Source organism: Athene cunicularia, assembly GCF_003259725.1.
Source record: "Athene cunicularia isolate RWA chromosome 4 unlocalized genomic scaffold, athCun1 chr4_part1, whole genome shotgun sequence".
Lineage (NCBI taxonomy): Eukaryota > Metazoa > Chordata > Aves > Strigiformes > Strigidae > Athene > Athene cunicularia.
This window is the reverse complement of record NW_020799098.1, coordinates 15,932,686-15,955,179: the sequence shown is the minus strand read 5'-3', so window position 1 is coordinate 15,955,179 and position 22,494 is coordinate 15,932,686. Positions and strand designations below refer to the sequence as shown.

The 22,494-nt window shown below is 39.1% G+C and overlaps 1 protein-coding gene across 6 annotated transcripts; it reads left to right on the top strand.

Moving 5' to 3' along the window:
• The first annotated feature begins 492 nt into the window (after positions 1-492).
• On the top strand, positions 493-19,734 carry FGFBP1 (fibroblast growth factor binding protein 1). Of its 6 annotated transcripts, none has more exons than XM_026847220.1 (6): positions 4,140-4,418; positions 6,302-6,458; positions 12,459-12,526; positions 14,008-14,102; positions 17,259-17,326; positions 18,642-19,734. In XM_026847220.1, the coding sequence occupies exons 4-6, from the start codon at positions 14,008-14,010 to the stop codon at positions 19,373-19,375; spliced, it is 897 nt and encodes a 298-aa protein (XP_026703021.1). In that variant the 5' UTR covers positions 4,140-4,418; positions 6,302-6,458; positions 12,459-12,526; the 3' UTR covers positions 19,376-19,734. The 6 variants fall into 6 exon arrangements, 5 of the variants coding, with proteins under 5 accessions (XP_026703020.1, XP_026703021.1, XP_026703017.1 ...); XM_026847216.1 differs by having other exon boundaries at positions 18,639-19,734; XM_026847217.1 differs by lacking the exon at positions 4,140-4,418 and having other exon boundaries at positions 6,284-6,458; positions 18,639-19,734.
• Positions 19,735-22,494: the final 2,760 nt, after the last annotated feature.

The window sequence follows — 22,494 nt, the reverse complement described above, 5'->3', positions numbered from 1 at the left end:
TTAATACAGTCTAAAATATGTGGCCACCGTTGATTCTGCTTAGCAGAGAATAAATGCCACATACACTTGCTAGTGCACTACTTCCTAGGGAACTCAATCTCGCTTCAGTATAGCAGAGCTCTGCTGCACAGGGCTCCATGCTTGGCACTGTTCTGGCTGGAATGACTTGTCTGAAGCTTCACTGTTGAAGTGGAAACTAGAAATCGACTAGTCTTCCACCAAAGGACCCTCTTTCATTAAATGCTTTTTGTAAAATATCCAGGATCCAAAATACGTAGTTAAACACTAGATCTTACAAAAAGTTGAAGATTTTGGCACCAAGGTGATGCATGGCTTGGATTACACCCTCAGCAAGGTGGTTATCCAGCAAATCCAGCAAGTCAGTTAACGATCATGATCTTACTTTCAAAATGTTTAAAAATTGTATGTTAACTGAAATACCCTACCTTAGTGTAACAGAGCCGTGATTGTATCGGCTACGTTACCATTTAATTGTGTTTAGCACTGGAAACGTATAGTCATGACATTTCAGTTACCTTCTTGGTATGAAAGTGCTATTAATTAATGAAAGTATGAATTGAAAAGTGTGATGAGTTTAAAGTAACCTTCAAGTACCTTGTGAATGAATGAAACCTGCTGTTTTTTAGGTTAACCTGTTAGTCTCCATATACATAAGTACCTCAGGAAATCTGCTCAAGTGGAGAGGGAATTTGGTTTGGTTTTTTTTTTCCTGACAGGGGTACAGCAGGCAAAAATGTTTGTCTGGATTCCTGCAACCAGAGAGACCCCTGATATCCAGGCCTGCCTGCTGCTAATTCAGTGCAATGTGAGGTGGTCCACCTGCCTCAAGATCCTCACATTTAGGTTCCCACAGAAGCATCTTGAGTATTTGCTACTTTGACAAGGTAAGCCTCCAAGAAATGCAAAATTATGTGTTTGGAGGACCTGTGTATAAAAGGGTGTGTATTAACACACACAGTTAAGATCCAAGAAAGACTGGAACAAGTCTAATGGAGAGCCACTGAGATGGTTGGGACTGGAGCACACTTCTGTGAGAAAGGGCCGAGGGAGCAGGTCTTGTTCAGCCTGGAGGAGGCTTTAGGAGGGAAATAATAGCAGCCCCCCAGATAGGTATGAGGACGCTATAAAGAATAGGGGGCTAGGCTCTTCACTGATTTGTGTGAGAGGAGAAAAAGAGATCATGGTCACAAATTGATACAAGTGAGGTTCCGACTTGGTGTAAGGAAAAATACTCACTCTAAGAAGGATAAACACAGGAGCAGGTTCCCTGGAGCAGCTCTGGAACCTCCATCTGTGGAGCTTTTCAAGACAAACTGGACAAAGTTTAAACAACATAGTCTGAATTCATTGTCAGCCTGCTCCGAGTATGAGTTTGGACTACAAACCTCCCAGGATGCCTTCTGGCCTGAATGATTCTATGATTTACAATGGAAACACCGAAGAAAGCTTAAAAGTTCTGGTTATTTAATACTGAGCGACTCTGTTAACATTCATGTCTCCTTTAAAGTGCAAAAAATGCTCTTGAATCAGTCATTCTAACTATATCAAATCAAAGGAGAGAGATTATTAAGTATGTTCTGATGGTAGATCCTGTCATTAAGTCAAATGCATCATCTTGGATAACGTCATGTTCAGTGCCTCTGTCTGTTGGTACATATTTTTATTTAGCCTGGTTTTCACAGCATAGAAAACCAACAAGAAATTCAGGTGTTAAGGAACACCAAATATCAGGCCTGTTAGCTTTAAAATCAAGTATCCAAAAATAAGAAAATCACCATTTGCAGTGTGTAGGTTATTTGTGTTAGACATGCCTCAATAATAATGTTGCTTAGTGTGCCTGTAAATCATGTCAACTATGCAGGAGTGCACTCTGCTGTTTTCTGAGAGAATTGTTTAGGAGTTGTATGGTCATTCTTGCAAGGTTTGCAGTTTTACATTTTGCATTCTTGATTTTTCAATAGGTGTGGTAGTTGCTTTGACATGGATTTTAGGGACAGAGATCTTCCACAAAAATAAGGTGAAAAAGGAAAAACTAAAATTTCCCAAAGTTGCCCATTGCCATTCCTACTTCTTTAGGAGCTTTGTGGTTGTCTATTTCTTATTTCTCTTTCTCTTGCTATTACTTTTCCCAATCTACATCTCTGAAGAGGAGTCAGATGCAGCAGAAGATTGTTTTTGGCTCTTTGTGCTTTTCCCCTTAGAAACAAGAGAATTGCTCTCATCAGACTTCACAGATCCTTTTACAATGTCAAACAGTATGTGATATATATACAAAACAGGAATTAAGAAAAAAAAAAAAAGGAAGAGATGCAGCCAGTATGATAACAAGACGTTGGTGTTATCTCATGGATGTGTCATATCAGACATCCTGAGAATCTGTTTATTTCACTGTCACATCATGTATACGAAGTTAACTGCATAACCATTAGGCAGGAGGCCAGGTGCTGAATTTCCAGAGTAGCTATATTACAGTATGTACAGAGCAAGAAAAACGTGGAGCTGAGGTCTGATTGGAGTGGAAGTTCACATTATAAGACTGTTTGCATAACCAGGTGCTTGCCATAGGCATCCCTCCCGTGGTATGCTCCTGCTGCCTCCGGGCTTACAAAGATTGTAGTCAGGAGGGGAAACAGAAGTGTCCTTTTAGGTCTGCTGGCTGCAGATGTAAAAACGGCTGTACCTCTGTTGTTACCACTGCCACCCGTAAAAATTAATGTGCAAATAGTTAAATTGCTTGCCCCTTTATTTGTCTCACCAGCGTAACATGGTGTGTGAGGAGGCCCTCCCCACAGACTCAGTTGTAATAAAATTAAGACTTTGCCTAGGAAATATAGAGGGCTAGAAATTTCCTTCCAAAGGAAAGGGTGAAGCAAAATTCAGGCTCTGAACTCTGGCAGAGGGGCCTTGCCATTTCCTCTGCCAGAATGGCCTGGCAGGCAGGCAGGAGTGCTGCCCGCCGTCTGTCCTCCCCTCTCGCCCCCCCTTCACGGCAGGCACGAGCCACATGGGTGGGTTGACCAAGGTAATGAGGTGATCCCCCGTCTTCTGCACTACAGAACTTTAACTCGGGAATCAAAAACTTTGTAACTGGGAAAGATAACCTGATGCCTTTGCAATAATGTGGGAGCCCTGGTCATTGTGGGAAGGTGACAGGAGGGAAATGTGGAATAGGGTTTCCACATCTGTGTGCAGAACACATTACCTGAGACCATCATGGCTCTTTGGTGCAGTGAAGCTGAAGCTCAAGTGTTTGAGCAGCACCTGGTTTTGCACGGGGGAAAAGTTGTATGGCCTCCGTGGGGGTTGTCATTCACGTGAGCCGCCATGGCCCAGGTGTGAGCAGGCTGTGCAGGCCCTGGGGGACCGCACGCTGCGGTGCTGTGGGGCCGTGTTGCAGTGCTGGGGCTGGGTTACGGTTCTGGGGCCCTGAGCAGGGCTGAGGAGGGTGATTTGCTGGCAGATGTAGGCATTTTGGCTGTTCTGCAGGGTCTGGCTGGAAGCAGCAGTGTTCAGGGAAAGTGTGGCTGGCAGGACCCTCCTGCAGGTCAGAGGCCTGAGCAGCAGAGACTCCGGTGCCTTTCAAGTCATGCTGGTGAAGAGGTTCCAAGACTTGTCATTAAAACCCATCCACAGAAATCCACATTGCATCTGCCATGAAGGTAGGCCACACCAGGATGACTGGAGATATTTTTTCACAATATGCCAGAGAAGAAGAGGCAAGAGCCATTGAGTAGCACCAAAAGGAACACCATCTGTAGCCATCAGCTTCCCCTGCCTTCTTGGGTCTGTAGCCTTTGGTTTTGCTTCATACTGATCGCATGGCATCTGGACATCTTGGCTCAGGGTGAGTCAACAACTGAAGGAAATCAGAAACACTGTTTTCCTTCAGCTTAGGGAACTATAAAACTTTTTCTAGAATACTACACTACATATTTCACCTCTACAGCAGCAGTATCCTTTGGCAGAAACATACTTCATTTGAAGTACAGTAGATGAACCACAGTGATATGATGGAACTTTTTTTCTTCCTCACTATTAATCTTTTTTTTTTTTTTTTTTTTTTTTTTTTTTTTTTCTGTGGAGGACTGTATCATAAGTGTTTCTGACTTGGAAAGAACCCAGAATCCAAAATTAAAGATTATCTTAAATTCTTACCACCAGACAAATTATTCTTCTGGGTATATCATGGTCCTTTTTAAACACCTATGTATTAGTTGAACTCAAATAGCAGTATATGACTACTTTGCAGCTCCAGCATAATTTACATGAGCAAAGAAAATATACTGTCAAGGACTAGAAAGTAGTGTAGAAAACTGACTGCCTTCAGCATCTGTGAGAAGACAGGCATGTTGTAAATATCTGTGAGAAAAAAATAGGTCTGAAAAGGAAATCCTCAGGTAATTAATTTTTCATGTCATCATCATGTCTGTTTTCTCCTGCCTTATCTAAAAGTTATTCAAAACAAAAATAATTGTTGCTATTTAAAGAGATATATAACAATGTGATTGCTAGTGTGCTTTCTACAGTAGCTTTAAGTGCATCACTTGTCTGCCCGTAGACCTAGAAAGGAAAACTGAATGCAACAGAATGCTGAACTCAGCTGGAAGTTACTCAGTTGTAGAAATCATTTAAAATTGTAATACACTTTATTTCCACATTGCCTTCTATTTGTACATTTCAGGATGTTTACAAAAAAAGAACTATAAAGGTAACTTCTTGTGTCTCTGACACAGACAAGTATCATTAGCCATTTTTAAAAGGTTAGGAAACAGAGACATCTAAGGGGGCGTCTGAAAGCAAATGTTTCAACAGAAGTTAGTATGTTGAACAGTACTAGGCATGTATTTAAGCAAAACCAAAAATTTAACAGGTTTTTGTAATTCTACTAGATGAGTACACACATGGGAATGAAGTCTATCCCTCACATGCCCCAGCTTTGGACCTTGAACACGCAATGAGGGCTCTCACACGGAGCCAACCTGGTACACAGTTTTACTGCAGCTGTAATCAGTAGGTTATGTGTATAGATAAAATAATGAAATTCTACACTGTAAACTCCATCTCTTTCTCAGGTCTTGCTGCTTACAATTTTATCTGCAGGCGTATCTGTTTGTCCACATCTCATCAGTTGTTGCAACCATAAATCTGCCGTGCTGCAAAGTGCAGATTATAGTGTGCCCAGTGAATAGAGACCTGCCTGTCTGTGCCAGTAGGTAGTCAAATGTAAATCTTCCATCTGAATGCAACAGTGTTTCTCTGGTCTAGTTATGTTTATACTTAATTAAAACCATTACTCTTTGGCTCTTTCTGTTCATTATCTCAAATATAATGATTCAAAGAATGGAGAAAGAGCTGATAAGGAGAGGAACAAAAATGGTATTTAAAACCTAGCCTGTATTTTCATATAAAAAAAAGCTTTGTTCAGATAGTAAGCAACTGGTGTGGGGTAGCTGGAGTAGGAGAGTACATATTGATGTGTTAACGGGAAAGGGCCCTTGAGGGTGCTAAGATTTCACTGATTGCAAAACTACAAGGTGAGAAGACTGCAATGAAAAACGTTGCTTTTGCCCTTTGTAGTCATTCTATTTTATGCCATCCTTAAATTATAGTTTTGAAATGATTTTGTGAGATCATTTCATAAATTTTGTTCATCTTCCAAAATCTCTTTGTTCTTTTGGAGCAGAAGCTGTCCAAATGTTATTATTTTTCTTCTTGATTTCAGCCTAATGCCAAAGTGAAAGAAGTCTGTCTGGTACACCCCATCTCACACTACTATAGTGGTGGGGCAGCTGTGGAGTCCTTTTGTGCTGTAGACAACAATTCGGTCAGCAGCTTATCCTAGTTCAGAGCAGCTTTACGCTTTTAGTGGCATTGAAACAAGGAAGGACTAAGGTTTGTTTGCTGAGCTCAACTATACTTCAAAAAGCTATAAAATACTGTTCTCAAAAGGAATTGGCTAGCTCCATTTATTTTAAGATCTGAGGTCAAAACCTGTCCAAAGCTAACAGAAAGAATCCCACAACTGTCCTTACCTATTCTGAGGCGTGGCTTAAGGAAACACTTTATAAAAGCATTAGGACAGACTGCTTTACCATGAGTGACATATCCTCTTGTACTAATCACTACTGGATGTGAGTTCAGACCATTGGACATTTATTAAAAGGACGGCTTGCACACCAAATATAGCAGCACCTGAAGTCTCTTCTTTCTATATTTTCTTCCATTTCTTATTCAACCACAAACCTTTAATCAAAACTGTTAAAATAAACTTTTTTGGCAGTTACAGGCATACATCAGGTATTTTTGTGATGGCTGAAAGCTATCTGAACAACCTTTGAGAACAGGGGCTGTTTCCAGTTCAGCTGTGAGAACAGGCAGGGGAGACACTGTCTCTCTTCATACCAGTTTTGTTCCTTCTGGAGGAGTGCAAGGCGATGGTGAGTGCCAGCGCCTACTCTCCAAAATTCCTGCAGAGTATCGGGTGGTTCTCTTTTCTTATCTTTTCCATTTTACCCAAGCCTGATGCTTGTTAGTGTTTAATGAAGCAATTTGTACAGTGTAATTGTCAACATGCAGGTAATACTATATATGAAAGAATTGTTTTAGTTATTGCATTAAATAATCTAGGATTCCATTTCTGAAGACTGTGGGCAGGCGGTGTGGGAGGTGGTTATGGGAAGGCTGTTCTTACTAAATACAGCCTTCAGCCCTGTTCCCAACCAGCAGGTTAGTTAGCCAGGATTTAGGTCCTCTTTACCAACATAAAGGAGAAAATCCCCAAATTCTCTGATAGCATTAAGTAGGACATAGATGTGAGATTCCTGTACAGGTACACAGGAACATATAGAATTAAACATGAGTAAAAATTTAGTTTGTGTAATTCATGTGATAACAGAGGAAAAGTTAATTTAGTCTACAATTGGAATTGTAAAGCTGCAGCATTAGCAGTGGCATTCTGATGTATGAATTACTGCACTGCTTTTCAACTGTTTTCAGAAGATGTGTTTCTGTCTGGGCTGAATGCCTCTTAAAAATGTCCTGAATATTTAGAATACTGCTAGTCCTCTTCAAATGCATTAAAAAAATCTATTAGTACCTAGTGTTTAGGATTATAAATTTCTTGGTTTTTAATGATCTCCACATGGAGGAGCTGTAGAGTTAGAAATGATCCAAGAAAAAAAAACAAGTTTTGAAAGAATATAGTCAGACACATCATATCTTCTCTAGGTTAACTGAGCAAAACCCAAATCTATCATAAATGCTGAGGAATGCATGTCCTTTCAGCTTTTGCTAAACATAACAAGTTCCAATAGAACTTGGAAAGATGGGTCAAGAAACTTTTTCTTTGTTAATGGCTTCTGTTCACTATATACCCAAATATGCTGATCTCAGTAAAATGCAAATGGCAGATAAGATTTGTCCATTCCCTTTGTCCTTTCTCTGTGCCTTCAGAGACTTATGTCAGATGAAAATGCTGAGAGCTACCAGCTCACACAGTAGGTGTGAAATACAGACCTTTATAGTCATTCTTCTGACTTGCTGAGCTTTCAGCAGGACTTCAGAGAGGCCCTTCCGATGTGAGCTCTTGAGCCTTAAAGCCCAAGTGCATTTAAAGGATGCTTATACTATGTTTCAAGGATAACCCAAAGATTATGGAGGATAAATGTTACGGCTAATCCTGTCAGTCCATAGGTCAGGCTATGGCGGCTGGCATGGCTCATGGAGGCATAGCTTGTGAGATCACATTTTCCATGTATTTGAATTAGTTTCTTCAAATGTAGTAATCTGAATCAGCAAAGGAGTTGTCACAACTGTGACTGTACCTTCTTGTTGTGTTTGCTGTGATAACTGTTGTTGTTTAGAGGCATGGAGCCGTGATGGTATCAGTATAGCTTTAGCCATCAGTATTTTTAGCAAAGGGGAAGTTCTGCACATGGACTGAACTCTCTGTTGGTTTCTTTCCAACTGGAATCCACCAAAATAAAAATTTCTGTTAGCTGTTTGCAGAATTGAAGTCTCTGTGGTGGGTTGACCCCAGACAGCAATGCAGTATCCATCAGATACTCGCTCCCACTCCCCAGTGGGATGGAGGAGAGAATCAGAAGAGCAAAAGAGAAAAAAATGTGGGTTGAGATAAAGACAGCTTAATAAGTGAAGAGAAAAAAAAACAAAAACAAAAACAAGTGATGCAAAGACATTCACTCTACACCTCTCACAAGCAGGCTGATGCCCAGCCAGTCTCCAAGCAACAGCTATCCAGAAGGACTATCCCCAGTTTTATTGCTGTGTGCAATGTCTTATGGTATGGAATATCCCTTAGGTCCCTTTGGTCAGCTGAGGTCAGCTGTCCTGGCTGTGTCCCTTCCCAATCTCTTGCCCAGCCCAAGCCTACTTGCTGGAGAGGGAGCAGAGTGAGAAACAGAGAAGGCCTTAATGCTGTTTAGCAATAGCTAAAACATCCGTGTGTTATTAGCACTGTTCTAGTCACAAATTCAAAACACAGCACCATATGGGCTGCTATAAAAAAAATAATTCCATCCCAGCCAGACTCAGCACAATCTCCTACGCCATAAAGTCCCTGGTTTTCCATTCCTGGTTTCCTTTTTCTGGAACAATATGTTGATTCCTGTTTCAGTTTTCCTGCTATATTTAAAAAGTGTAATTGAAATGAATGTTTATTGCATAGCAAGTGCTAGAAACATCTTACTGTGCTTGGAGCCAGTGCTAAAACTCACAAAATTGACAGGCACTGATAAACTCATACAAGAGTTTACACAATATCCTTTCTTAGTCAAGGTAGATCCATCTATTCTCTCTCCACACACATATTTGCACCCATTATTTCAACAAATCTACAAATAAACCCACTAATATTAATGAACTATAATGGGAGAAAAGCTTTCAATGCTTATTTTATTATATATACATTTGTGTATGTGTACACATCTATACTTTGTTGGTACAGCTTCATCTATTTACAGAACAGCTTTAAGCTTTATGGAAATGATCCTGAAAATGAACAAAGACCAGAATTATCACTGATATAAAAAATGGACTTTTGAAAGTTTGTCTATTCTTACCAGGACTACATTAGAGAAAAACGGGAAGGAAAAGGATATCTAAGTTGCTTTGACTGCTTAAATTAAAAAGTAGAAACAATAATTGCTGCATCTTCCTTGAAAAAATACTGTTGATTCTATCAGTTCAGATCAGATGTGGTTTACAGAAGCCTCAAAAAAAGTGGTCAGCAGCTAGGAAAGAATGTCTTTCTAATATACCACTTCCTGGACCATACACACTCTGTCTTCAACTCCATTCATGTTCATCCTTTATCACTCTGCAACCACAACAAGGTGTGGAAGAAATTCACCACTGATCTAGTCAGTATTTGAAATGTTCATAACCATCAGCTGATCTTGGTTCCATTCACCTATGTAGGAGCAATTAAAATTTTTGCTACCTGTAAAGGAAGTAATTAAATGGAGACCACTGTGTATACCTCAGAATAAATGCCTAAGTTATTTAAATTTCCCACTAAGAAAAAAAATCTTACCTTTATGAAAAGGTGAATTACACCTAGAAGTGGGCTGAATCTCATCTTACTCTTGTATGCCTGTAGTAACTCTACCACTATTGCCTTAATGCAAAGAATTTTCAGCTAGTCATCTGAATAAGCATACGGGAATATTTTACTGCACTGCTTTAATGAGAGATCAGGCATTCATGACAGCTGAATGAATTTTTTGATTGAAGCTTTAAGCTTAGTGCTTATGGTAAACAGCACTACCCATAAGACAGTCCCTTGTTTTCTAGTGATACATGTCTGATGATTTCATGTAATGTGTCAGATTCTTCCTTCTCACAGATACGCATGACTTGCCATTACTCTGGGTAGACTCCAGTCTAATGGTAGGCAGTAATTTACAGTGGCATCTTTTTATTATTTTACTCATATTATTCCTCTGTAAGAGAGCAATCCTTTGTCTGATTGTATTTCTGAAACTTTTTTGGTCAGACAGACAGGCTCTTGCATTGCTCTAAGCTATGAAAGTCTTAGCAGACTAAGATGGCAATTAGTCAACAGTTGTTTCCCCTGGCTGCCAAAAGAACTTGAGCATACCCTGAACATAGTGAATCTGTGTTAATAAATCAAGCAGCCAGCCTGCTCAAATAAAACCACAGGACAATGAAATGATTGTGCTTTGAGAATCTGTGATTGAGATAGGGAAGTGATAACTTCCATTACAGCCAAAATTAAATTATAATATGTAAAAATTGGATTCTGAGGTTAATTTCTTCCTGATATAGAAAAAATCAGTATGAAATACGTATTATGGTATGGTATCCTTCTGTTTTACCTGATTTTTCTTCCAAAATTATGTTGGTTTTTTTTTAATAAAATATAGCCTTTGTATTCTGCGGAAGCTAAATCTTAAAGAAGAAAAAACCCCAGACTTCTTTGTATCTATCAAATCCCATCTCTTCTTTGGTGATCCTGTAGCATTATCAGATGCAAACATGCAGGGACCAAAATCTTAGGATCTGCTTAGATTGGGATATGTTTTCCATCAACTGTTGTGTAGTAACTCATCTTTATCATGATATCTTCATTTAACTTCCTTTATAGAAAAGGATAATCAAGTTTAGTTAGCAATGGCAATTATTTATACTTGTCTTTGAATTGTTTCAAAATCAAGGCAAACTTTTGTTAAGGTTGGTTCGCCATACTTTCACAATAAAATTGAGAGGAGGCATCTCAAATTTTCCTATTCTCATTTGAATTCAGACGGTCTCCTCTTGCCAAGGCAAAGTACGCTGTAAACTCCATTTGGCACGGAAGGTTTCTGTCTACTGTTATACATGTGGTCCACAGTATTATCTAAAGAAAGAAGAGGGATTTCCTCATGATTTCAGAAACATTCCTAATGGTCATGCTCCATCACTGACTTGGATCTCCTTGGGTTAATTAAAACCACTTATATTTTTCTGAAAACACTGCTGTCCTTGCCTGCCAAGATAAAGCAATGCTCTGAAGGTCTGAAAACACATTCTTCTTTTCTGACTGCAAGCTAGAATGTGTTCAATAAGCAGCTAGCTAATAGATGAACAACTGATGGCTGCCAGGTATGAGCTGGGAGCCAACAGGGTTATACCTCTGCTAAAGAGAAACTACACCTTGGCAGTAAAGAATTTCAGGATATTTTAACCAAAATATTGCCGACATAATGGAACAAGTAAATGAAGAATAACACTGCAAGTAAAAACTGTGGAATTCATAGGTGAGGAAGGTAATCAGTAATATTAGGGCTATAAATGATGGATAAAATGAGTAAGCTGTTAGATTCACTCATAGATAACCATTGTATGAAGAAGAAATGTTCACTTAATTTACTAGCGTTTCAGGAATTTAGTTCTTAAAGGAAATGTCTGAGCATCTGCAAATGGGAACCTCAGCATGAACTGAAGTTTGCTATAAAATAACCTTACCATTTAGTCTTGTAAGGTGCTCTTCTTTTATTAGCTTATTAGTGCAGTCATACAGTTTCTGTTGTTCTGTGATTAATTTAAAGTCATCATTTGTTTGTTTCTTGCTTATTTAGGTTTCATGATACTGATTTTCATTTGGATACTGTTTTGCCAAATTCAGTTGTCAGTTTTGTCCAGTTTGTGAAACAACTGAACACTGTTAAAGACTCAGTGAAGAGATAATCTGGTGCCTTTAATTCTTATTTATTTAACTAATATGAATTTAACTCCAGGTCAGAACTAACTAAAAATTTTTGTTAACCGATGACTTTTCTTCAATCTCCTTTCAAATAATTATGCCTCCATGTAAAATAGTAAACAGATCTCAGTGCACAGAAACCATCACCACATTTTAAATTAACTAGCCTCTTCCAGAGAAATTCCAGAAGGCTATGGAATATTCTTCTGAAATGTTGTGCACAGGCAGAGGGATACAGAAAAGTTGGTATTGGTGCCACTACCTGTGTGACAACTTTTTGTTGCTATGTAAAAGGACTTCAGCATTAGGGCTGTTGGCTTACTGTCTTTTGTAAATACTAGATTCACAGAATTTAAAAGGAAATAAAGTTACAAGTTACTTGCCTGAAGCTTATTTATCTAGGTGTGAAAGTGAGGTGCCGGAAAAAAACCCACTGGCACAGTAAAAATGGTATTGAACTTGGAGCTAGGGGTATGACTGCCATATTTGTTAATGCACTTAGTCTTTTGTTAATGCACTTAGTCTTTCAGCAGGTATCTTCAGCAAAATGGTGTACAGCTACAGCCTGTACATGATTTTATTTCATTAGTAAACAGTACATGAGCAGGCTAGTCTGTTTTAATTATGGTAAGAACAGCATATTAATCATGTGTGGACCTATACACTGAAAATGTCTGGTTTACATACATTCATGGTATTTATTTACTTGCAGGGAACACCTGGAATGCTAGTCCCATTAAAAACAAACAAAAGAAACTCCACAACCTCCCACCTCTGATAGTAAATGCATCTTAACATCATCCATTTATTTGGGCTGGTAAGTTTTAAAGGAACTCTGGAAGTAGAGTGCTTAATGTAATTCTTTCTTCAGGTCTTGCAGCAAATATATATTCACTTCTGGTGTATATGTAAAAGTAGAAAGTGAGTTTATAATACACATGCCTGTTCCTGTTCTTTTAACAAAGTGCAAACTCACTCTAGAGAACTGCTGTGAGGTACAGTGTGCCAGTGACACAGTTTCCAAGGAAGCCTGTGTGCAGACTGTTTAAGCTAAAAGGAGTATTGTGACAGAGGGACTGATTCTACACATGTCCCTACAGTTCTGTTTAAATCAAGTCCACCTTTTCTATCCTTGGAATCTTACCTGATGCAGTGAGTCACTCTCCATCAGCAGGCTTGCTTGACTGCTGCAGACCAATACTCACAGACATTAATTTGAAATGTAAGCAGCTGTTCACTTCACTGATGCAGGATCTGTTTCAATTCACTCTGTCTAAGCATTTGCACAGAGAACAACGTCCTGATGTCTACACGTATGACTAACAGATAGCTGGTATTCTTATATGGAGCCACACTTGTAGGTGGTCAAGGGAATTCATTGATCATTTATTATTTGAAATTTAAATTAACTTTTCACATTTTATATATAAAATTAACTTTTTATTCTGTGAGGAAAAAAACTATAAATGAACAGGAGCCTCACAATGTCACATAGACGACACCACAAGCAAACTGCAGTTTGCAAATAATGCACCAATGCAACTAATAGTTCAATTGATAATAATTTCCTATATAAATATATATATATATATATATATATATAATTTGAGGATAACGTATAAGCAGCAATAAGGACTAACTTAGAAAATACTGCACTTCTTCCACATCAATGAATCATAGTTAGGAATAGGGATGAAACCTTTTCCTCTCTTTGCTTGAACAGCAGAAAGACACCAGCTAGATTTAATTATAACTAATGAAAATTTTTAAATGCTGATTAACTCTCTCAAGTTTCAGTGAAAAGGCACCAGGAGTATGTCTGTATTAAGATTTTCATTACAAAACTCACATTGGGATCTGGGCTTCCATGTTTTTAATTCTCAATGATTGCTTTTATTTGCTAGTGTTGCCAATGTTTTCGGTGCCTTCCTATTTTAATAACTAAACAGCTCCCCATAAATTTGGGTCTTGCCATAGGTTGCATGGATTGAATTGTATTTCAATTACTAGTCTGCGCTTTTTGCTCTGCAGCAAAATGGTCTGCAGTTTACAAGCAAACAGTGTTTAAGCTCAGCAGAGGGCAAGACCAAGGTATTTTTTTAAATGTACATGATAGAAAGAAAAAAAAAAACCCAAACCAACTTTCTTCAAAATCATATTGCAAACAAGTTTTTGCCACAATTTTTTGTTGGCAATTAAGTGCTAATCAAGCACTTAAGAAATGAAGGTTCTACTTTAATTGTGTGTGTTTTCTTTTCAAGATGAAAGTTGAAGAAAACAAATGTTCTGATCACCTGATCAGGCAGCTTCCAGCTGGATTATTGGGGTACAGTATGAATATGCACTATATGCCCAGGTAGGTAAAAGGCATCCATAAAACATCAGCTCATGTCTAATTAAAACAAACCAGAAAGATATTCTGGGGGCATGTCAATAAAACTGCAGGGTATCCAAGCCAGCCTCTATAGACTAAGAATCTATGCACCTAAGTGGGTAAATCTTGGTTTACTGGAATTTTGAAATCATCTAAGCAGGTTAGGCAAAAGGTTCAGCTGAGTCAAGACAGATCATTTCAAAGATGTAACTGCTCCTTATCAGCAAGCACTTGCAGAATTCTCTACAGAAGTTTCTGCATACTAAAGATGGGAAGAGCTAACGTGTCCAGTCTGCCACAACCTCAGGGAGGGAATATCGAAGCAGCAGAAAGGCAAATCTTCTCTTGTGCAGCCTTTTCTCTCCCTGTCTCCCCTGTTTTTATGAAGCAGAAAGACTACGCTGAAATGGTCCATCGACAATAGGGCAGCTGAACTGAGACTGACAATGAAACCTATGTTGTGAAGCAAAGCTGTCAAAATAGGGAATTTTGGAAATGATGAATGGCTGAGGGCTTAATTCTTTTCAATACATTGTGATTAGTTTCACCAGTAAATGGTATCTTGTAGACATCAACAAAAATTAATTGCAACATCAATACAAGAATATTCCCTTTCCAGGTAAAGAATATCTGTCATCTCCTAGTGATTATCTCTGCAAAAGTCTGTGGGACAGGAACATTACTGCAAACCTTGTGCTTGGTGCTGTTACCTGTGGTTCCTTACATATTTTGTAACCTTCCTCTCTTCCCTATTTGTCGATCTTTGTCAGCCACAGTAGAGAGGTGTGTGTTAGTGGCTTGGGGGGGTGGGGGTGGGTTGGTGATATGCCAGAGCCAACGCCCTGATCTGTCGCAAAAAATCCATCTCTGTAGAATCATAGAATCACTGATTGATTTGAGTTGGAAGAGGCCGTAAATATAATCTAGTTCCAACCCCCTGCCATGGGCAGGGACACCTTCCACTAGCCCAGGTTGCTCAAAGCCCCGTCCAACCTGGCCTTGAACACTGCCAGGGAGGGGACAGCCACAGCTTCTCTGGGCAACCTGTGCCAGTGTCTCACCACTCTCACAATAAAGAATTTCTTCCTTATGTATAATCTAAATCTACCCTCTTTCAGTTTAAAACTGTTACCCCTCATCCTATCCCTACACTCCCTGATCAGGAGTCCCTCCCCATCTTTCCTGTAGCCCCCTTTAAGTACTGGAAGGCCACTATAAGGTCTCCCCAGAACCTTCTCTTCTCCAGGCTGAACAACCCCAGCTTCCTCAGCCTGTCCTCATAAGGGAGGTGCTGCAGACCCCTGATCATCTTCATGGCTCCCCTCTGGACCCACTTGAGCAGGTCCATATTCTTCTTATGTTGGTGCCCCCAGAGCTGAACACAGCACTCCAGGTGGGGTCTTAAGAACAGAGTAGAGGGGGAGAATCACCTCCCTCGACCTGCTGACCACATTATAGTATGCTTACACAATGTAATGGGGCATGATAAAAACCATACCTGAATTCGTGCCAGAACCTGCGGTAATATAGCCACTTTGGCTTGAAGCTGTCCTCAAAGAAATTAGACCTAATGAGAGGCTCATTAGCTAGGGCACATAACCACATGGATGCAGCTGCAGTTTTGAGGATCCCTGCTAAATGGTAATACTCCAGATGATACTGTGCCTGCTATGTGGTGTTAGTTTAGGATTCCTGAGCAAGATAGTCCCTTCCTTACTTAACTCTCATTATCCTTCTCCTCTGATTCCCATCCAACCTGACACATTGTTAAACATTTTCTGATCCCTGAGCCAGTGCTAACCACAAATCTTTCACACTTAGTGGACTGTTGCAAATAGTTTAATACTAATTCATGCCAATCAAAGGCACACAGGGCAGATCTAATGGCTCAACTCGATCAGAAAGCATTAAAGGAACATACATAGATAGATTAGGAGACAGTCCTGGTATGCAGATCAGACTCTTAGTATTTCAGGTAAGTGAATCCCATTCCCTGCATGTCTGTCATGTACTCATTGCAGAATTACAGTTTTTCTTCCTTTTTTGGCTTCTGATTTTACAGAAAGTTAACAGTCTCCTCATTGCCGAACCAGTCCAGACAATGCCTTGCCAATAGCTTTGTCCCTTTGTCTCATTCCATTTATATCTGATGGGAAAGAGACAAAGAGGAAGACCTGCCTATATCTTACACCAGTTTTTACTTTCATCTCTTCCTGCATCCCACCTTTTATTCTTGTATTTCCCAAGCATATAACAAATGTCCCACTTATATTTCTCCAGCAAAAACACTTGAAGCAACTGAGCAACAAAGGTAGTAACTGCTCTATTTATTCTTTAAGGGGTGCCTATTCTTAGCTCTGAATGCATTTTTATATTTGTCTAATGCTTGTTCTTTCCCTGTCATTATCTTTTTCAGGTTAATATGCATTAGACATGGTCCCATAATGAAAACTCATGATGTAACCCACTTCTTTACATACACAGAAGCTGGCAGAGAGGGAGGAGCATAGATCAGTCCTGTGAAATTGATCTCAGCTCTTAGAGCCCATAGAGTCACTAATTCTGAGGGTGTTTGAATTTGTTTCCGAACTTTGTGCTTATGACCATCTCAACATAATGAACACTGTCCTTAATATAGAATAATGATTTCTTTTGATTTTTAAATGTTCTCCAATACATTTTTTTTTTTTTTTTTTTTTTTTTTTTTGTGACAGGAGGTAACAAAATGCTCAAAAGGTAACTTTGAAATGCTTTGTGAAATGCTTTTCACTTCACACTATTTCCCAAATTCTGCTGAACACGGTGGTAGTGCAACGTTGAGGGTATTTCAGGATACATCCCTTGGTGTCTGGGAAAAGCTCTTTTAGAGAAGCTCATGATCTAATCAAGTTCTTATCATTGTTCCTAAAGAGGGAAGGACTTGGCTAAAGTAACATCTAATTTACACATACACACCTTGTCACCCCACCATAGCTGTGGGGGTTTTTTGTGCCAAGAATGAGAACTGGCACTTTTCCAAGGAGGTGTGTCAGAGGCAAACGAACAGGGCACTGAAGTATCCTATTGTGTTTTAAGTCTTGCTGGAGACCTGAAGGTGTGTCTCTGCCTTTATAAATACCATGCTGTTTTTACAACTAGCTCTGATTCTTTTGAAAGAGAGGAGTTGCATCAGGAGGTGCATTTGGATATCTCCAAGCCCGTGCAAGGTATGTCTTTTAGTTATCTTACTTTTGCACTGTTCCACTTGCAACAGGTTACTGTCACACCATTATTTATTCTAATGTTATTAGGTGCTGTATTTGCAACAGAACTGTAAATACTATATGATGTTCTCTAAAGAGGGTTTTCTGGAATGAAAATCTCTGTGTATAGTATAAGACATGAAGCAAGTCAAGTAAGAACTATGTAGAAGTAGGACTTGCTCACATCTGCTGCTACCTATGTATTCTAGATTCTAAATTTAAGTAACTAAAGATATTTGCAGATAGTTGAGTGTGGAAATAGGTTCCTTATTAATGTGCCTACACATGAATTTCTGCTTTCTAACACAGAAATTTGACTACAGAAATTACAATAATGGAAACATCAGAAAAATACATTTAAGGATTTAACCAATTAAATGGCAGATTTAAACCCTCCACTTCAGTATGTTCTGATCCTGAAGGCTACTTCATAAAGAGAAGCACCTACAGAAAGAAAGGTACTCTGTGCTAATGCATGGATCAGCTTGATAATAATTTGCTGACTAGCTACATTTCAAAACTGAAGTTGGATATTTGTCCCTTGAATTTGGCAGCTTTAGACACAGACCAGTACACTGCAGGTGTCTTCAAAAGCAAAAAGATAGTTCTGTTTGTTTAGCAGTCAAGGCAGCAAAGAATGCATCGTTACTTTTTGGTATCTGGAAAGACTATTATTATTTTTTTTTTCAACAGAAAACTGAAATACTGACATAACCAGTAAATTAAAACAACTTTCAGGATGCCTAAGAAATAATTTTGCTCAGCTTGAACCAAATGGTTTCCTTTCTGTCTGACATATTTTTGAAGAATAGCCAGAGGTTGGAGTCAAAAATCACTTATGTGCCATTTACAAAATGGGAGATCATGGGAACAACTGCTTTATATATTATAACTTAAGATATCCAGCCGAGATTAACAAATCCCAGGTTCAAATTCCTTCTCTGACTGCAGAAGAGATTTTAATTAAAGTAACTCACTCACTGGGCAGCAGCACGACCTCGGAGTCACTCTTTTGTGTTCCACATTGCATAGATAATTATGTCATTGGATCAGAAAGACTTACTCCATAGCCATTTACAGTTCTCAAGGATAATACATAATGGTTCTAGAAACCAGGTATTATCCACACAAAGGACAGAAGATTTTGCTGTTAATATTATTTTAATAGGTACCAAAGAGCAGTGCAATACCATGTCTGAAATACTGCAACTGTAAAATGGAGTGAAATTGAGTGAAAATGTTTTTATATTTTTTGGTTTTTTCTTTGTTTTGAAAGCAGATAACAAGCAAAACGAGACCATGAGGATCAAAAGCTTTGGACTTCTCTGTATGTTGATTCTGGTCTCCCAGTTTCTACTAGCCAACTGTGAAAGACCAAAGGAAAGAAAAAAGGGAAGACAAGGTATAGAAAACAGTGGAAAAAAAACGGAATCTAATCAAGAAAATGGAAAAGGGCTGAAGTCAAAAGGAGGAAAAGCATCTCCAAAAGGCAAGTTTAAAACCAAAGAAAATGCTGAGTGTACCTGGGCAGTGACTGCAATGAATGCTGCTACAATGCACGTAGAGTGCAAGCATGGTGACAGAGAGTTCTGGTGCGAATTCTCTGGAGACCCTTCCACCTGTCCACAGTATGCAGCAAACCAGAAATCCTACTGGAAGCAAGTTTCCCGATCCCTAAAGAAGCAGAAGCAGATCTGTCAAGACCCCAAAAGTGTCCTAAAATCTAAAGTATGTAGGAAAGGCCCACGAAGTGCTCATCTCAAGTTGACTGTCTCAAGCCTACTAACATCAGTGGGTCCTGCAAAAGGTAACACAACTCATCATGCAAAAGAAGTTGTTCAGACTCCAGCAGCTGCCTCTGTGACCAAAAAAAAGCTTGAACACAGTCCTCAAGACTGTGTTGAAGACATAGATTATATTGATCAGAAAAAGGTGGCTGAGGAATACTGTCCAGAAAGCTTGCTTTCTTTCTGCAACTTCTTTATCACAATGGTGCAAGACAAAAAATGCTGAGCAAGTGATTCTAAAGCTCTGTATCATGAAAGTTCAGTCTCATCTAAGTTACTGCAAACTATTTCAGGTTTTATTCTCATGTTTTATAGTGTATATAAGAAAAAAAAGGCATTTATTTTTCTGATCTTGTATATACACACAGAGTACACTTGACATAGCTGAGGATGATACAGATTTTATTTACACTTAGATTGCTACACAGGTGTTACCAATGGACGTTATATACTCTACACAGAAGTATGTAGGTAGTCTCCTTGTCCCTCTTTGAGCTGTGCTAGCCAAAGTGATAAATTCAGTGCTGTGCACTTCTTGGTTATGTACAACACTTTTGACCTAAAAATTATTGAGAAAAATAAACTTCAAAATACATGCAAAATATTCTCTCTCTCTGTGTTTAACTAGATTTCTCTATAAGTGCTAAGCCTTTGTCAAAGATTGATAGTTCACAGGATCTAAGTAAAGTGTTGCTTATTAGCAGTTCTAAAAAAATGCAGCTTTGCAGACTTCACCTTTCTCAATCAGTGCAAGCAACATTTGATAGGGAACATTAGTTTTTCATCACATGATAATGAAGGGCAACAAGATTTTCAGATGTTTCCATCATTTGCAAAGCTTCAGATTTCCAATCTCATCAAATGTTGTCAGAAAACTTTGCAAATTTCAATTCTTTCTTTTCTTCTGTAGTATGAAGCACGTTGCACTCATTTTCTGGTGGGTAGACAGAGACACAGAGATAAAATGACTTATGCAAGTTCATACATAGGCCCAGGACTGGGCCCCTTACTCAAGCAGCTGAAGCACTTGTGCTCAATACAGTATATTCTTTTGAGGTTCCATTTTCTGTTATTTTTATGTATGGATAACACTAATAAAATACTTTCCTATGGATTAGACTTCATCTGTATTTTAAAAAGGGAAATCCAAACTCTACAAGAATAGAGATTTTAGAAAATGTAAAGCTAAATAATCACAACTGGGTTTTGTTACTATTTGAAACTCCTGCTGGAAGAAATGTAATATGCAAGTTACACTTTCTGATGGCACATGGTTGGGAAGGATGGTCTCCTACTACAGTAGTCCACTTGAGGAAACTTGAACTTTCATGAAATACAATTTTCCTGAACATTTCTAGCAAATTAAGATACTATTTCTGAGTTTTGAGAGAATATAGGCAGTTCCCTTCTAAAATTATCTCACAACTAGACTATTTGAGAAAATATTTTAGTATGTTATAACTCTCCTCCTGCAACTTTCCTCTTTTCCTTCATTATCACATATACTCACTTTTTCATTAAATGAGCATGTATGGGGAGGGCATTTTAATACTTCCGTGTCTTGTTGCTACAGCAATAAAGGCCATTGCTGTTATTTAGTATCTACTACTTTCTTTGCAATGAAGAATCAACTTAGCAAAAATACTTAAATTTAGGTGAAAGTTCTTAATAAGGGAGGAAAGTGCTACTAACCACACTTTTTTTTTTTTTTAATTTTAGTAGGAATCAAGACTTCTTACATGGGGTTGAAATTATTTTGGCAGAGTTGGAAAGAAGGCACAGTATCAGCTCCAGCATTACCCACAGTATTTCAAAGAGGACATCATTCTGGAGACTCTCATAAGCACTTCATATGATAGTCATTTACATTTTTTTGCTACTTACAACATGGCAATCTCTATGTGACTAGTACATTGAATGTAGGATGTTGTTATTAGTCAGGTAAACTGTTTCTGAGAAGGATTCATCTGTAGTTTACCAAGTCTAAATGGCAAAAAAAAGAAGAATCTTCTTACTGAAGTTCCAGCCTCTGCATGCTCTGTGGAAACACTGGGTATTACCAGACTATGCAGGATAAATTCTGTTAGACTGATGCCCACAGCAAAGCAAACTTCCAGTAAAAAGGTGTGTCAGTACTAACTCTTGTGGAGGCTGGAAGACCCTGTCATTCTGGTGCCCAGCAGGGTGGAAAACTAGCTACCGGGTCCTTATTATTAAGGTAGATATGTAAGTATGGAAAGTGCAGGTGAGTTCCAGCTGCTAGACACTTTGTGTGTTGGCCTGCAGCACTTCACATTAGGACATCGTTGAGATAAGAAAGTAAAAAGATGCAGAGGAAGGATTAGGAGCACATATTTGGCTCAAGCAATCATACACTCTTGCAATTAATTATGAATATCTAATCCAGTATACAGACATCTGTATAATAGTCCCATATCACAACCACAGCACTGGGCAGGCTTGGTTTAAGAGGCTCAGTTGCTCCAGATGTTTTGGAAAATGTCCAATCCTAACTACCCTTAGCTGCTGTTACCCGCAGGAGTACTACCGTAAGTACTTTGTTGCCTGAAGCGTGACCCACCTGGCTCTGAGTTGCCAGGAGGCACTGCTCTCCAGGTGGCAGCAGGCCAGCCAGGCACACCGAGTTTTCAGTGACATATCCCAGAGCAAATTCCAGCTTGGGATTCCAGAGCTGTGAGTTACATCTCCATGTGCAGGACTGTCAGCACCTGGACCCACATGTGGGAGCTGCACACTCCTCTCCAGGGATGAATTACATTTCTGATGCTTCATCTTCTTATTTTCTTTTGGGACTGACTTTTATCTTCACATGTGGCTCTTTGCAGGAAGAAAACGATGCTCAATCTCAAGAGTTCCTGGGTGCATTCACCTATGATGCATGCAGTTGTGCCAGTATCCTACAAGGACAGTTTGGAGCATCGGTAGAAAAAAGATTATCTCCATGCAGCCTTTTTCCTTGGAAGGTGGGCTAATGTGAGAGTGCAGATCTCAAAATTGTGTCACCCAAAGGATAAGATTTTTAACGTCCATGGATATGTAGCTCTGGGTGCTCTTCAGAAGGGTACATTTCAGAATAGCGGGGTCTGAGGCAAATATATCTGGAGTTTAACTACATGAACAGCCTTTTCCATAATTGCACAGACCACAGGTCTATGGCTAAGTGCATCTAAGTTCTCATTGCACTTACCAAGCCTTGTGTTTCAGTCCTACATCTACAGAGCAATCACTTGACAGTAATTACATAAAAGTTGCTTTCTTTTGGGCATTTACAGAGCCAGTTAGGTCAGTATAACTTTGGTACTTCTGTAGTCAAGCTCCTTAGGA

What these genes read in the sequence shown, in the direction of transcription:
- FGFBP1 (XM_026847219.1), top strand. Translation starts at nt 14,008, where the DNA reads ATGAAAGTTGAAGAAAACAAATGTTCTGATCACCTGATCAGGCAGCTT. An exon ending in AATATGCACTATATGCCCAG is followed by an intron (nt 14,103 to 17,258) that starts GTAGGTAAAAGG and finishes TTTTACAACTAG; the next exon opens with CTCTGATTCTTTTGAAAGAG. An exon ending in TATCTCCAAGCCCGTGCAAG is followed by an intron (nt 17,327 to 18,638) that starts GTATGTCTTTTA and finishes TTGTTTTGAAAG; the next exon opens with CAGATAACAAGCAAAACGAG.